This window comes from Anabas testudineus, chromosome 14 (assembly GCF_900324465.2).
Source record: "Anabas testudineus chromosome 14, fAnaTes1.2, whole genome shotgun sequence".
NCBI lineage: Eukaryota > Metazoa > Chordata > Actinopteri > Anabantiformes > Anabantidae > Anabas > Anabas testudineus.
In genome coordinates, this window is record NC_046623.1 from 17638285 (window position 1) to 17654482 (window position 16198).

The following is a 16198-nucleotide window of genomic DNA, read 5'->3' on the forward strand; positions in this document are numbered from 1 at the left end:
TAGAGCCAAGTTACAGGTTCTGTCTTTGCACTGATAATATACTGCACCACAATGTTATAATTACCTGCTCTTTTACAGCAGAGCTTCAACATACAAGCATACCATTACATATTCTGAGGTCAATAAGCTGTAAGTATAGAAACTAAGCTGTTTTAATCATTTTTGCTACCTAAGATTGCAGTGGCTCTGAAAGGGTAGGAAGTTAAGTTATAACCTCTAAATGAGAGGCTCTGGTAAAAACGAAAAGTAATATTTACAATTAGAGAATGCCCTTCGGAGTCTATAGATATAAAAACTAAATACCTCCTAGGTCAATGACAAGAGCTTGACTTTAACAAACATTTGTAGATTAATATAGTTAAGTATTATCTGATTTACAAACAGGTCAATGTACAGCCATTATTATGAGTGCTAGGAGTCTTGGTCCAACTGTTACAACCTCTAAATACATACATAAATTCATATTACACTTAAATTTGCTGATAAAGTCTAACAGTGAACTGATCCATGGGAGAGAATGAAAACCCCAGTTACAAATTTCCAACATATTTGTGCTGTAAATATTAATCTTCTTGGTTAATCCTAATCTGAACATATACTTCTCTCATTTCTCTCACACCTAAAAGTAAGAAGTAAACAGGCATTGTAACAGGGCACCATTATAATCACTTACAGAGTTTTTAAAAAGCTGCTTATAAGCTGATGAAGTTGATTAATTGCTCCATAGTTTCCCCTGGAGTATTCTCTCTCTGTGTGTCTCTCTCTCTAATGCATAATGAATTTGGGAGAAGAAAGTTTGTCTACATCATGCATACACCACTGATAAATTATTATGGATCCTCCAAGCATGACATAAGATTTGAAAATAATTATGAAACTTGCAGGCTAAATTTTTGTGCGCTCAATGGTTAGGAGCAATGTGTGAGCAGCACAGAGACTGAAGGGTAGAACTGTCACAGTGAGGAGTACTGTATGAGCCAAACTGGAGTTTGTTCAAATAATAAGTGACCTCTGTGTATACATGACACTTTGTTCCAACAATTTACAACAGAGGCTTTTGCCATTTTCTCCACAGCCTCATTTTGCCATGCCACCTCTGTGCTGCCTGCACAAACTTCACACACACACACAAAGAGAAGCAGCAGGACATTTTCTTACACAGCCCCATTAGGTTACATAATTTTTTTGCCAACGTGTCATGTTGGCAGTGATGGGGAATTAACTTAAATTTTTACAGTGAGGCAGTGATGTGATAAGAATTTGATATGACTTTGGTTTTAGCTCTCAGTTTGTGTCTTCCCAACACTACAGGAACTGTCTACATCCCACTGCAATCCTGATTGTCATAGCTGTGTGCAGGACATCAAGGCATCAAGCTCAAAAGCTTCTGAATAGTATTTCTGATGTGTAGTACAACATCACATCAAGGTGATCCACGTGAGTGCAGCTTGTAACTGGGATTTAGCTTGACAATAAATAAATGAATAAGTGAAAAAGAAAGCACAGCATCATCTTGGAGGAAAAAAAAGAGAAAAAGCTCTGTGAGCTGTAACCCTGAAGCCAGCTCAGTGTGTAGTTTAAGACAACTTGGTTGACTAGGAGCTTGTTGCCACAGGAGATCCTGTGTACTAACACTCTTCTGGGAGTGTGCAGCACTCAGCTGAGTCTGAGAATCAGACCACACTCCTGAGAATAAAGACCTTGGAGATTTGGGATTACCTGCTCCTCTGTCATTACCGTCTCTCCCTGTAACACTTGCACTTCAAAATGTTCGAATGCTTCAGGTTTGGAAAGCTGTCAAAACCGCATTTTCAAGGCCTGCTGAACAAAAAACTCTTTAAAGGCCACTAAATGATATCGGCTGCTTGTGTGAGTGCTTCTACAGATGAGGAAGTCCCTGGTTCAGTGTAAGAACACGATAAGCCAGCCTGTCAGGTGTCATTTACTTTGGTTTTCAAACTAATTATCTTATACTCAACAACAAAGCATCATACAGTCAACGTTTCCCTACTGAGATGTGTCTCATGGCAAAGGTGATAAGTCTAATTAAAATTTATTAATTAATTAACCAAGAAATGCTTTATGCTGTTTTGTTATATTAAGTGTTGTTTTTCCTGTTGTGCTTGATAAAATATTTCTCAGTAGGCCTGTGCGATTTGGGAGAACTATCTAATTGCGGTTTCTGACAGATAATGTGATGGCAGCTTGATTTGCGATTTAATTTTGTACAGCCAAGCTTCACCTCAGTGTGTAAAGTGCCTTTCTATCCAGCAGATGAATACTGTGCTTCTTGCTGCTAAAATGCTGTCAGAGTGCATTCTGCCTGCAACACGAACATGAGAAAAAAACTGATGTAATATTAAGTGATTCCAACACGTATTTATTTATTATTAAACAGACTGACTTTTTTGTCCAGTGCAGGAAAATGACCTTACCTCTGTGTAAAAAAGCAGCATCATCTGCTATCCAGCATTCAGATCACACCCCCCCTTTGGTCACTGCATTAAAAGGCATCATGTCTTTAGTGAGGTAGTGGCTTATGGCGTTTTCTATCTCCTGTGTCTCATCAGGTCTTTTCATATGGTGTAACAGTCGCAAACAACTCTGAAATTGTACTTTGCTGTTGTTTGATAGACTGAATGTCACAGACAGTACTTTCCGTCAACTTTTAGCAATGCACTCTTCAAATAGCCACCTGTGGTGCTTTTTCCACTGCTGGCAGAGGTTTGTTTTATTCCTTTGTGTTCTAGCAGATTCCACGGCAGCTCTTGCTTTATTACCTTTTGTTGTTTTGCTGATTAACTGTTCAGCCCTATACCACAGCCTACAATAGTCTAATATGTGATGGCTTTGCACATCTGTGGTGAGAAAACATCAGATTTTGAGATAATCAGCAAAAGAAGTGCATTTTTGGTCCTAGTTCACCGCAGTAGTTTTTGCAAAAAAGCAATTTTGACACGGACCGTTTTCATTTACGACCCTGTGAATGCTGCTATACTCTGTGCACAATGATGCAAAAACAAACCAACAAAAAAAGTGTTACGATTTCAAATAGAATCTGCCTGTGGGCATCTTGACTAATAATTAAAATAATTGATGTCTAGGGAGCAGCCCAGTGTGTCAGACTGCCTTCAAAAGCTTTCTGGATTTTAGAGCATTAACAGAGAATGCACACAGGACGACACAGCTGTTTACTGAGTATTTCGTTTGTTACCAATGACATTTTGGATGTGCCGTGTGCTACAGATGTTAATATAAATCATTTGGTTTCTTCATTGCATCTGGACACTTAGTAATCAAAATAAACTTGACTAAGCAGGCCTGCTTGCTTGCTGGAGTGCCAAATTACACAAATTCACAACTGCAAACAGCCCAGTGCTGCCAAAATCTTCTACTCTTACTGAGCATCATGAAGTCCAACTTGACACTTCTTATTCAGGCAGTCGAGAGGGAATATGACTCATTCACTTTCTTCACTGAGTTAATGTTGCCCAGAATGTGTTTAAGGACTGTAAAATGGTAAGTATGTGATTGTGTGTGTCTATTCCAACACCCCTTCATCCTTCTTCTTCCCTCCCAATCCCAGTTTTGTGGTTCTGCAATACCTGCTCCTCTCTTCATCCTTTCTTACTCTTCTACCTTGCTCTCACTTTCATAAGCTTGTCAGGTCTAATCTCTCATAGCTTCCACGCCTTATCCCACTCTTTATATCTGTCTCGGATCCTCTACTCTCCTCTTCTTCTTCTAACAGTCCCTGAATCCTCCTTACTCTACAGCTCCCTCAAATAAACTCTGTCCTCCTCTAGACCTTGACAAACACGTGGAAACATATAATTATGCAACACCTGCTCTTCTGAATCCACTCTCTCCGTCCTTCTCCGTTAAACACTTTTGGCTTCCTCCCAAATACTACTCTCTCCTTCCTCTTCGATTAACATATGTTTATCGGGTAACAATCATCAGGTTACCATTAGTTCTTTTTTTGCAGCTGCTCTGCATTTGTAGCTTTTAATTTAATCAAAGCGAGTTTCATCCTTGTGAATATGGAGGAAGTAAAACAAATTGCCCCTAAGGTGATTGTTTGGGCTTGTATGTGTATAATATGGCTGTTTATAAAATAAGCATTTTGCTGGAAGCCAGCACAGTTAGTCACTTGCACTCTCATTCTTTCCCTCCTATCCACGGTTCCACTGTCTTTCTTCTTTTTATATATTATGAGGGTTTGTTATATCGTTGGTTGATTTCAGCTTAGTGACGTCAGTTCCACCATACAAACAGAAGAAAAGAACAAAACAACTCTTTCATTAAAATATAACCTTATCACTATAGCCAAGCCATCTGGACCAATTCACTGATGATTTACACACAACAGATGCTTGCCTGAAGAAAACAACACTGCTGGTGAGTGCATCTATGGGAAATACTTCTTATTTCCTCAGAAAGGAACGCTGTAGCAACAGAGTACCCAAAAACTGGGGTTATCCAGCCTTGACGGATTATGTAGTTGTTCCATAACCTTGTTGGCTCATCTTGTTTTCAATAAATCTGCAACCCTTTTCTTTTTTCTCCTTTTCTTGCCCATTTTCTGCAGTGTTTATATCCTTTGTTCTGAGAGAACATTTTCAAAGCTGATGAAGGTGGATGCTCAAGGGGATTTCATGGAGCAGATGAGAGGAGAAAAAGCACACCACTCTCATGCAAGCACACATCACGCGAGACGCACACATCTGTATGGATACACACTTGTTTGAAATTGCAGAAGGGTGTTAAAATAAGAAAAAGAGAAGGAGAAAGGGGGATTTTTCTACCAAAGAGGCAAGAGAAAGAGCAAATCAATGGAGGCATGATAATGAATTATTTCCTCACCAGAGAGGGAGTTAGAGTAGAGAGATAAAAGCAGACCACATGCTGTGCCACTAAGAGCCTGGGGGTTGCTGCCTGTGAATTACGGCATGTTGGAACACACTTGCAGCCCTCGGGACCCATTGGGTGCAAAGGAAAGAAAAAGGCAAGAAAAAAATAGAAAAACGAAAGCTGCAAAGAGATGGAGGGGCCAGAAAAGAAATGTCAGAAAGGGTAACGGGTCAAAGAAAAGCCCCTCAAGTCCCTGTGAAGCATGGATTTACATCTCTGTGGCTAATTAGAGACATAAAGATGAAATTAAAGTGGTGGAAATGAAAGAAGGATAGTCGGAAGAGGGACATGAGGAAGCAGAGGCTGTGTTAGATAGGATTATTCAGCATGTGTAATTATGAGAGATATTAAATGTCTGGTAGAACAGTGAGCGTGTCACCAATGAGAAGTCATTTCTTAATGATTAGATGATGTTCCAGATTTTCACAAGTGTGCTCTTACTCAGAGTACAACATCATTTGCACTTAGAGGGCTTGAATTCTCAAACCACTGTGAGTTGTAAAGACGAATGAATTACAAGCGCAATTTGTACTCCATTGCACCATGTTTAACATAACCAGAGGAGGAATTAGTCTTACTCCTCTTTGTTCTGCTTTAACAGACACATTGTGCTTGGTTTGTCTCAATTTAGGTGCTTGATTTATTAAAAGAAAAAGAGTGTTTGTAGATGCTGTGAAAAGTATTTGACCACTTCCTGATTTTTTTTGTTTATTTGTCACGCTTAAATGATTCAGATCATCAAACAAAGGTAATATTACACAAATATAAACCAGGTAAACACAAAATGCCTTTTGGTTGATGATTTAATTAAATCCATCCTGCCTGGCCCTACGTGACTTAGTTGAAGTATTCAAACATTCTGTTGATAGGTGATTATATATTGGTTATGCAATACATAAAACTCCAGTATTACTATCCCCTAGAGTTCAATACATTCATTTGTTGCTTTTATGTGTTGCTGCAAAGACCAAGTGAATTGTTCTGTAGTAGCAACAAAACGTAACATTCTGCATGATATTTAGTTTAGATTGTGGTTTTAGTTTAAGACATTTCTTTTTTTTCCTGCTAGGAAACTCAAATGTGAGTGTGAACGAGACACATAAAGAAGTTGCAATGATAAAAATAAAATCCAATTGCATCGTTATACGCAAGGTACATCACTAAAAACATTTAAACAAAGACTGTTTGTGTATTTTCAATCAGCACCTTTGATTTCTTTGTAACTGTATTTCAGGCTAGTTTACAAATTGATTTTTGCTGATGTGTCTCCAGAAGTGTACACGTCCAACAATAGAGGAGTTCAATCCATCTCTTACAGACCATAAATGCTGTAAATACTTCTTTAATATTGATCTTCCCTAAAGCTGACCAACAGTTTTATAAACATCAATCTAATTATGATATATTTCACATAAAATTGTAGGAATTACTTAAAACACAAGTGTAAAGATTCTCATAATTTATCTAATGTATAGTTGATAATGATTATTCACTATCTTATCTAGGTTTAGGACTTATCTAGAATGTTCCAATATTATTACTGGATTATTATTTTTGTGTTTTAATTTAAAATCCTTTTGCATAATTTGTTCAAGGTTTGTTACGCCTTATTGTAGGTGAACAGATTTAACAGTGACACTGTTCTTCTCCGCTAACTCCTGGAATGCAAATGAATAAGCCCATTTCACAAAAAGGATGAGGTTTTGGGCTGTTTTGTCTTTATACCTCTTTATGTTTCTCTCCTCTCTTCCAGAGAATTACCTGTATCAGCTAAGTGAAACACTAAATAAATGATTCAGGAATTAAACAGACAACCACAGTTGCCATGGCGACTCACTGGGCATCGCTCACTGTTGTAGTAGTAGTAGAGAACAGACTGCTCGATGACCACTGGCTGTATTATGTGAGAATGTGTTACTGTACGTGAAATCAATGTGTATACCAGTTATATTTCTATATAATAGTGAATATTTAAAAGCATGTGGCTAGAAATACATGATGAAACTAGGAGATGAAGCTCTAACAGGTTCACAGGGACACTTATGTAAAGCCGTTATCCAGTATGTCGACACACAAGTAAATGTACAGGTACATTTTCTATTGCTGATTGATGTAAAGTACTGATTCAAACTATACTGTATCAAGTCTATGATGTTACAATACACAGAAAGAAACAGCAAGGTATTGGGCCAAGCTCAGTTAATTAGTAATTATTTTTAAGTAGTAACAGTTATTTGTTTGGATTACAAATAGTCACTGACTTAAGATCCTTTTGAAACAAAGTAAACCGTTAATTTGGAATAGATAAAAAAAAATTAAAACAATAATACACAGTTTGAATCATCTAAACAAAAAAAAAATTAATTAAACATGTACAAGTGCAGCGAAAACTCAGTTGCACTTATTCTAGAAGCAAGTCAACCACAGATCACTTGAAACATACTGTAGATCACTTTACAAAACACCGTAGCAACACTGCTTATCAGAAACAATCTTTCAGAACATCCACAACCGACTCACGGACAAGGGCTAAATACAAAGGAATAGACACTTGGAAGGTATCAGAAAGCCCCTTATACATACCAACAACTGGCTTTAAAGGTCCACTGAGTGGTAAACAAGACATTAGACTCTAACCACAGAAAAGAAGGCAGAGAAAGGAAATAAAGAGTAAAGAGGGACTGAAGTCTAAAGTATTGAAAGCATATGAGAAGAAAACAGAACAAAGGAGTGGAGTGCTGCAGAGGAGATGAGGATATGGTAGAGATAATATGGACAGGAAAACAAAGAAGAGAAGGTGCCACAAACGTTATTGTGTGGGTGCATAAGGCAACTCAAGACCTCCAGTTCAAAGTGACTTTGTTGTTAAGAGCTTAGCTGGAGGTCTCTCGCCCACTTGGCTGTCGGAGAACAACAGGCTCCTCTTGTAAAAGTGATATCCGATCTCAGCGAGATCATTTGTGCAGATTAAAGGCAAACTTGAGTAACATGAAAGATCAAACCTTGACAGGAGCTGCTGGGCAGCAACACTAAGATATTATCTTGCTGCCAAAGCATCAGGGCCCTCTCAGAGCTTCAGTGGGTATTTACAAGGTGCAAAATGGAGACAGAGACAGAAAAAATATCTTAACCTATGGTATTTCTCTTGAACTTTAGCAAAACCAAAATGTGTTTTATTACATAAAAATGCAATGTAAATGTAAAAATGTGTTTCACTGTCAGCTTTCCTAACGTACAATACATATACTATAAGACATAAATAGAAAACAAACATACAGAAAAGCTGGAGGACATAGCGACCTGACCTTGAGAAACTCAAATCAAAACCAACCAAGTGTTGGTAAAGGGAACGAGAACTGGATTTAAACTGTTGTGAGACAGGTTAGTTTTACACTAGTATTGGTGTTTTTTTGTCATATTAATCTACTGATTGCTGTTCTGATTGTTCCAATTCTTTATAGTCACTATAATTCAGCCCACAGCCTCTGATACAAGTGGTTCTTGGATCAAGACTAGCAAAGATTTGGTGCCACATTACAACCAGTTTCTGGCAGAGAGTCAGTTGTTTACCTATCGGAAGAAGAACTGCTTCAAAAAAAAAAAAAAAAAAGCCCTGGATCTGAACCAGCCCTGGAACTGGCTCGGTGTCAAAGGAGTCAAAGGTGGTTTCAGGTAGAGTTTAGATTGTAAGTCATTTGTGTTTCGGAAGCACTGAGAGCCCGATAATGTACAATCCCCATCCACTGACTGACCGCTCTAGATGATGTTTGTTAAAAAAACTAAACAAAACACTATGAACTGTGACTTGAAACTCTAGGTCTGAACCAAATCAATTTGGACATTTGTTACAGCCCTGAAATGCACAGCTAGACACAATGAGCTAATTCAGAAACTCACAGGGAACACACACATACACACACACACACTTCGCAGTGTTATGAGATGATATGCATAGATACACATACACACCTGTGCACATCCCTCTCTCCAACATAAAACCTGGTCCAGACCTTTATCTGACCCTGACTGCTCTTTCCTTGTCTCTCACCGGCTGACCAATTACAACCTTCTCATTCCTTTCCTATGTTTCCACTTTCTCTCATTTCTCCCGCTGGGCTTTACTCCCCAGAGAAGAGGAGGCTCTTATTTCTTCTTCCACCACTGGCTCTTTTTTTCATTATTCTGTTTTGGCCTCATGGAAAACAAATACACTCACAGCAAGAATGTAGAAAAATAAGAGAATGAGCTTAGAGGGGGAGAACTGCATGTGTAGAAAAATGAAAGAAAATGGAAACAACAGAAAACCAGCCTGGTCCTAATTAGATGCTCACCAGCTGTTTTTTTTTTTTTTAGCAAATAATAAAAAAAACAAGACAATTTTCTTGTTGTAGTAAATCTTTAAAACTAATGGTTGTGTTACCATACACTAATACAGGCTAAAGCTGTATAATTACAGTACATACGCAGGCCTAATTCTTAGTGAAATAAGAAAATCTAAATCTGTCTAATGCGATCAGGAAATCAGCAACCTTGACACATTTTTTATCTATTAAAACAAAAAGATAAAGCTCAGTGAAAGATCTCTTGGGTTTTTATTCCAAGACTGATAATTCTCAGGGGTGATAAGAAGATTTTAACCACAGACCTTTTAAACAATGTCAGCTCATGATGACGGCCGACACAGAGACAGAACAATAAAAAAGTTCTCATCTACTCCTTAAATGTCCTCGTTACACTTTTCTGCTCCTGTCCCATTTCTTTCTTCTCACGCCATCAATCTTTAACTCCACTGCTGCTCTATCCATTTACTGGCTTTTGACCCCGAGTCAATAATGAAAATTTAGTGAAATCAACAAGCCATTGGGATGACATTCAAGTGGGGCTCTGGGGCATGAGTCTGACTTCATGATCATCATTGTTTATCTTTGTTCTGCTGATTTCATGCTGCTTTCTGCAGGATGGGGGTTTCCAACAGTCCCAAATTTTTCTATGTGAGTCAAAACAACTTTTTGACCGTAATCACACTGAGGCGTCTAGTTTAATCGCAGTAAATTGGAGAGTAACAGTCGATAACACTAAAGTAGTGAGTCTATCCTGTTGTGGATGTGTCAGAAATTCCATTTCCAGCATTCAGCTTTGACACACAGCTAACAGGCTTTTCCCCGATTATCCGAAGAGACTCAACAGAACACACAGACTCGCAGCCTTTCTAAAATACTGATAAATACTACTACACTGTATGTCAGAAAAATATCAAACTCACTGCTCAGTAGCTACAATAGAAGCAGCAGTGTGTTGTGAGCTTGTGTTGTCTGTGCACTCTTTGGTGTACAATGCCCAAGCAAAGAAGTAATTAATATAAAGTTTTTGCGTCTTCATAAAACTATTCCAATGTTAAGCAAACTACTAATAACAGAAAGTCAAATCATATTAATTATTGCTCTCCTCCTACTTTTGGATGTTGCATTTGCAAAAGGTTACTCACTTTACATAATGCACATGCTGCTAATTTACCACTTCAGGGTGGATTTATATACTATACATGGATCCACAAAAGAGCTCTGACCTTGTGTGACCATATATATGTCTGCAGGCTACAAAAACATCCCAACAGACCTGCTCACCTGTCAACGTCAGTGCTAATGCAGTATTTTATTTATTTTTTTACAGAACAGTTAACATGAATCATCCTGGGGGCTGGCATCAGTGTCAGTGTCCAAGGCAAATTCCTGCACATTTGTTGCTGTGTAATTACAGTGGTTCTAATTCAGGTACAAAGGGCATGTGTAAAAGCCTTCCACTCCTACACAGTGTTGACGCTGCAAAAATGTTAGGAAACAGAACTCAAACTAAATGCCTGATTTAAAGCCATTATGTAGTTATCTCTGTCGACAACTGATCACTTCTGCTGCAGCACAGAGTTTGTTCTTCTCCTTGCTTTACTGAACAGAATTTGAATATAAGTAACAGTACAGAATTAGGTTTTATGGCTAAAACTACAAGTGAATAATTCATGAATAGGAAGTCACATACAAACTAATGATGTCCTATTTTCATTTGTAGTGCTACCAGTTTTCGTTTTTTTCGTAAGCATGTAGCTCATGTCGTAGTGGTAGAGTGGTCATCGTAGGATCAATACAGTAAGGGATTATTTTATTAGGTTTCTGCTGACAAATAAAACAGTAACAACAAGACCTAACGAACTATAACTCTACATACTGTTGGTTACTTATAAAGTAATTACCTATCGCATTTGAGGCTACATCAGTAACATCACGTAAGAATTATTCTTCGATTGTAGTAGCTGAAGTAGAGTCTACCAAAGAGACCAGCCAACAAGACATTCAAGGAGAGCTGAGTACACAAAAACAACATGCTTGGCTTGTAAAAGGTAAAACAGGTGGAAAAATCAATAGGAATGTAATAATTTCAGGAGTATTCTCCAAGCGTATTCTCCTCCATTCAATTTGTGGTGGAAAACATAGAGGTGGGTGGTATCTGTGTTTTATATTTTAAAATAAAGATGAGCAGAGGAAAGACAACAATCAGTGTTTTATAACAGTACACAGTAAGTTCAGTGACTGTGAGATACTGTTCCTGAAAGAACAGAGCATCACCCCCAAACCTTCAGTAGTATAATATGACTGATTCTTATATTTCAAATGTCGGCCTGAGATGACCCGAGTCTAAAATACATTCTTACATTACTAAGGTCTAATATTCATGTTGTATTTTCCAAGCTTATGACCATATTGTTAGTTTCCACCCTGCTAAACACACCTGTGACTCCTGGCTGCTCTGCTTCCCAAACACTCATTGGGGAGAACGTTGACTGTATCCCAGGAAAATACACAACAGACTCACCTGCTGTTACATGCACACACATGCAAACGTAGACAATTCAACATTATCCAGAACACCAGATGCACCACTCAAAATTAATTACTCCCCCTTGCTGTTGCCTTTCTGCAGCCCTACAGTTAACCTTGTGCATCATCTGATCAATAGCTTGTTTATTGGCCCCAAACTACTCTTTCAGCTTCTTGTCAAACATAAAATGCATTGATATACTCGGTCTAAAATCTGCAGGTAAGCCTGTAAGTAGATAAATACCATGCAATGTCTGCTCACTGCCCATCTGGAAGGTAAAGGGATTGCACGTGAATAATAGCAGGATAGTTCCCACTAAAACCAGTCATTAGGAGGCCAAATTAGTGGTGAGGCTTAATGGACCTGTACAGGCTGAAGGCAGATTCTTAGAAATGGCCATCTGCCACAGCTAACTACTGGATTCATCGACTTTATTGGGTTTTATTGCCATTATGGATTCAGATCTAGGTGATATCACTGCAGTGGGAAAAGAAAAATGCAAAGTTTGAAGAGCTGCAGAAGGTTGCCATGGTGTCCAGCAATTTTGATGCTGATGCTACAGTAACATTAGTGGTGAACTGTGATTATTGGTCTTAATAAGGTGGAAGCTGTCAGTGCTTTCAGCTGTCGCTCAGCCTAAACCCCAAAAGCTATTATGTCTGTTCCAGATGCTATAATCATGGCTGGGTCTAAGCACATGGCTAGTGTGCAATTATCAATTTATCTATGGCTGAAGTACTTTTATTCCAATGTGGAGAGGCTGACTGAATGGGATGTCATCAGGTTCTAAATAGTGGTCAAAACAAGCTGTGTTACTGGGATTTAAAAAAGAATGTGTGACATATGTTTGGCATTTAAAAAACTAATTATCTACAAGCTCATGCTAGTGTGTGGTTTCAGCAGAAAACCTATGTAACAACTGAGAATCTTCATCAATCTATGCCTTTTGCTTTAAGACAGTTTAACAGGACATAATGTACAGAACAAATTTTTTGCATCTTTGTTTTGATACACGGGAAAGGCGATGAAAAGTAGGACGAGCAGGAAAAAGTATTAATTTAATTTACTGAAAAACAATAATACTTAAAAGACTTACGGAAAGCTGTGTAGAACTCATGGAGGCTGAGGTGTCCATCGTTGTTGTAGTCGTCATACCGCAGCAGGTCCTGCATGGTGCATTCCAACAGGCTGTCGTCCAGGTGCTCCTTCAACGAGATCTAACACACAAACACACAAACAATGAGCTGAATGAATTAACGTTTGAGCCAAATTTGCTCAAATAACTTCACTGTGCAAAATGTTGTGATAAAGGTAATTCTTATATATGGATACAGATCTTTTTGTGGCCTTTACTTATCCATGTTTTGGCTTCATCTTTTTTTTTAAGCTGTCTGCTGTAAGACGGAACCACACTGTGAACATTCAGTATAGACGTTATTCTGACCCTAGCCTAAGTGGATTTTATATTATGGTGCTGCTACAGCGTTTTGGCGTTTTGTCCAAAGTCACCCAACATGAGGAACGGGAAGTCGAACAACTGACCCTGAGGTTCATCAGCGACTGCCCTACCAACAATCATGTAGACAAACAGACACTGACTTACTTTTCTCTGTAATTTTGTGGTTTAAAAAGACTGTTTTAAATATGTAATCTGACATGCAAGTGCTGTTTCTGATTGCCTTCCATCTTAAGAATTTCTCTCCTCTTACGGCTTATGCATGTGCATGTGTGTGAAGCTGAGTTAATTCAAAGATACTCCCCTGGAAAGACGCACCAGTCTCTCCTCCACTGTTTGTCAGTTATGAGCCCTCTCTTCCACTTTAATGATGCATCTCTCTCTGGGGAGCCATCTTCGAATAGGTGATGTTATGCAGTTTTAGCGAGATAAAAAGGAGGCTTGGCTTCTGTTAAAAACACTCCCACTGCACTATGTTTTGGCAAAGATGCTGCTTTTCTGCAAAAGCACAGCAGTAACTAATAAAACTGCCCAACTCTCACCTCAAATGTATATTTGTCAAAGACTGGTACAGTGGGATTCTGTGTTTAAGTGCTTGGGGAGAAGCTTTTTAGAATTTTCTCTATTTCTGCATAAATACAATCGTCAAACCTCATTTACTGTGGAACAATAGGTGAATATGGGCAGACAGTAAGTATGTGAACCTGTGCAAGTTAGTAACTCTAAACACAGCCACCATCTCTGGAACAATACAATACAGAGTCAGCAGGTGAATCAATGAAGAGCCTTATAAGCAGGTCATTATTATTTCACTCACTAAATATAAGAAAGGCAGGTGTATTAAAAGGCACAAATGAAAGCCAGCACACTGCTGGTTCTCTATGACAAAGATGATGTTGTAATTTAGTAATTAAGGCTATTCACATCTAAAGAAAACAGATTATTTTCTTTTGAGGTTTGTTTAACACAGTGGTTATTTTAAGTGAAAATTCCCATGTTTAATTTCACCAAGTCTAAAAATATAGTTCCTGTGCTTCCTGCTCTGCTCCAATTGATTCTGTATGGAGCTGCACATGTGACATGGAAGATTAAGGGATGCGACAAACTTTTTTTCTTGTTACTGCCTACAGCAGACTGCAGCCATGTGTTTAATGACACAGACTGATCTGTCCTTGGGCATTTGAAAAGAATATTTCAAACCCAAAGTACAGGACTTCACCCTCCAACACCATCTGTGACAATAGACGGATCCCAAACTGGAAACAGTCTGGATGGATGACCAGAATTCATCTTTGAACTGCTTTGATCCTTAAAAGCATTATTTCGCTGAATTTATGAATTCCTTCAAGATAAGACAGACTTATCTAAAGACTTCCTGGCAACATGTCAGCATTAGCAATTGCCAGAAGTGATTGATCAAATCTTTTACTGGATCTTTAATGCACTCTCTGCCCGAACAGGATTATATTATTTATTTCTGCTAGTAGAACTAGGCCAAATATCACTCAGTCTTTTTAATGTTAAAGTGAGACAAAGTGTGTTGTCACTTAGAACCACAGCCAGACAACAAATTAATTACTCTGGTATTTTGGGGACTATGTTACACTTATAATTTTCATCTTCTAATAAGTTTTTCTTTGGCATCGTACAGCTACTTTTAATTTTAATGAGTTACGCGATTTAATTTCACTGTTAGCTATTCAGATTGTTCAGAATGCAACAATTTACGCTTCCTGTTGCAGTAGGAACTAAAAGGGCTCCTTCTATTCTGGCAGAATTCACTGATATAGCATTTGGTTGGTCTTATTACACACAAGTCTCTCATGTCCATTTCCTGATACCAGATTATATCCACAATAATTTAATTTCCTCATCTTGCAAATGTCAATGCTAATTCTTTCTACAGTGTTTTTCTTCTTTGCCATTAGACCATGGTGAGACGATAACCTCACTAAACATTTTTCATTGTTTAAAAAAATGACTAAATGCCACACGCCACTCAAACACCTTTTAGAGTTTAATTGCCTTGTGTTCAGAAATGATATCTCTGGGTTAGAGACATACAAAAGAAAAACTAAACCAATTTAATATTTGGTGTGGTGTTTGCCCTGAAAACAGGCAGACAGAACTTTCTTTTTAGGTACATCTGTCCTAGTATTTTAAGGTACTTGGCAGGTCTGTCGGTTCAAGCATGCACAACTGGAAGCAGTTCTTCATGATGTTGAAATCAGAATGTTGCAGAATGGTAATTGTCTAAAATCTGTGTATGACTGACTACTGTGACTACGCTGTGCTGCAGACATATCCCTCACTTAACTGTTCTGCCCATTCATCCATCTTGGCTCAATACACACCTTTTCCAGCTCATCACCGATCAGCCGGCCATCCTGGTTCACATCCAGGTATTTGAACATGGTGTCCACCAGGGCTCTCTTCTCTTCCATGTCTCTCTGCTGGTTCTGCTCTCCATTTTTCAGCACTTTGGGTTGCATATCCAGCAGCATGCTCTTCAGCTTGTTATACTCTGACATGGTGCATGCATTGCCTACAAGAACAACAACACAGATATGGGAGAAAAGACGTTAGATTAACCCCAATTATACGAGCCAAAGCCTTTGGATTGCAGCTGTAAATGGATTTAATGTGTTTGTGTGTTTTACACAGGGAAGATAGGAAACCAGGGCAAGGGGAATAGATAATTTGTGTATTTGTGCATATGTGTGTGTCCTTGAGTGTTGATTCATTTAAAAATTGTTAGTTTTTGTTTGCATAATTTGTCTGACAGCTTTTCGGTGCACGGGGTCTAATTAATTACAAGTAATCCTTGAATCCACATGAAAACAAAAAGGTAAACATCCTCATTTAGACCTCTCAAAAGCTCCTCTCAAGCTTCTTGTCGTCCTTTGCTATGGGATTAGAGCTCATGTTTCAAACCAGGCTGGTTTTCTAGCTGCTGAT

General features: G+C 38.4%; 1 protein-coding gene across 2 annotated transcripts in view; it reads right to left on the reverse strand.

Moving 5' to 3' along the window:
* Nucleotides 1-16198, reverse strand: part of fstl4 (follistatin-like 4) — a 152226-nt gene that overhangs the window by 38099 nt on the left and 97929 nt on the right. For both annotated transcript variants that reach the window (XM_026373559.1, XM_026373560.1), the window contains exons 5-6: nucleotides 15595-15785; nucleotides 12881-13001 (exon numbers count right to left, since the gene is read on the reverse strand). In XM_026373559.1, coding sequence (XP_026229344.1) covers nucleotides 12881-13001; nucleotides 15595-15785 — 312 coding nt within the window. The remainder of the gene's footprint in view (nucleotides 1-12880; nucleotides 13002-15594; nucleotides 15786-16198) is intronic.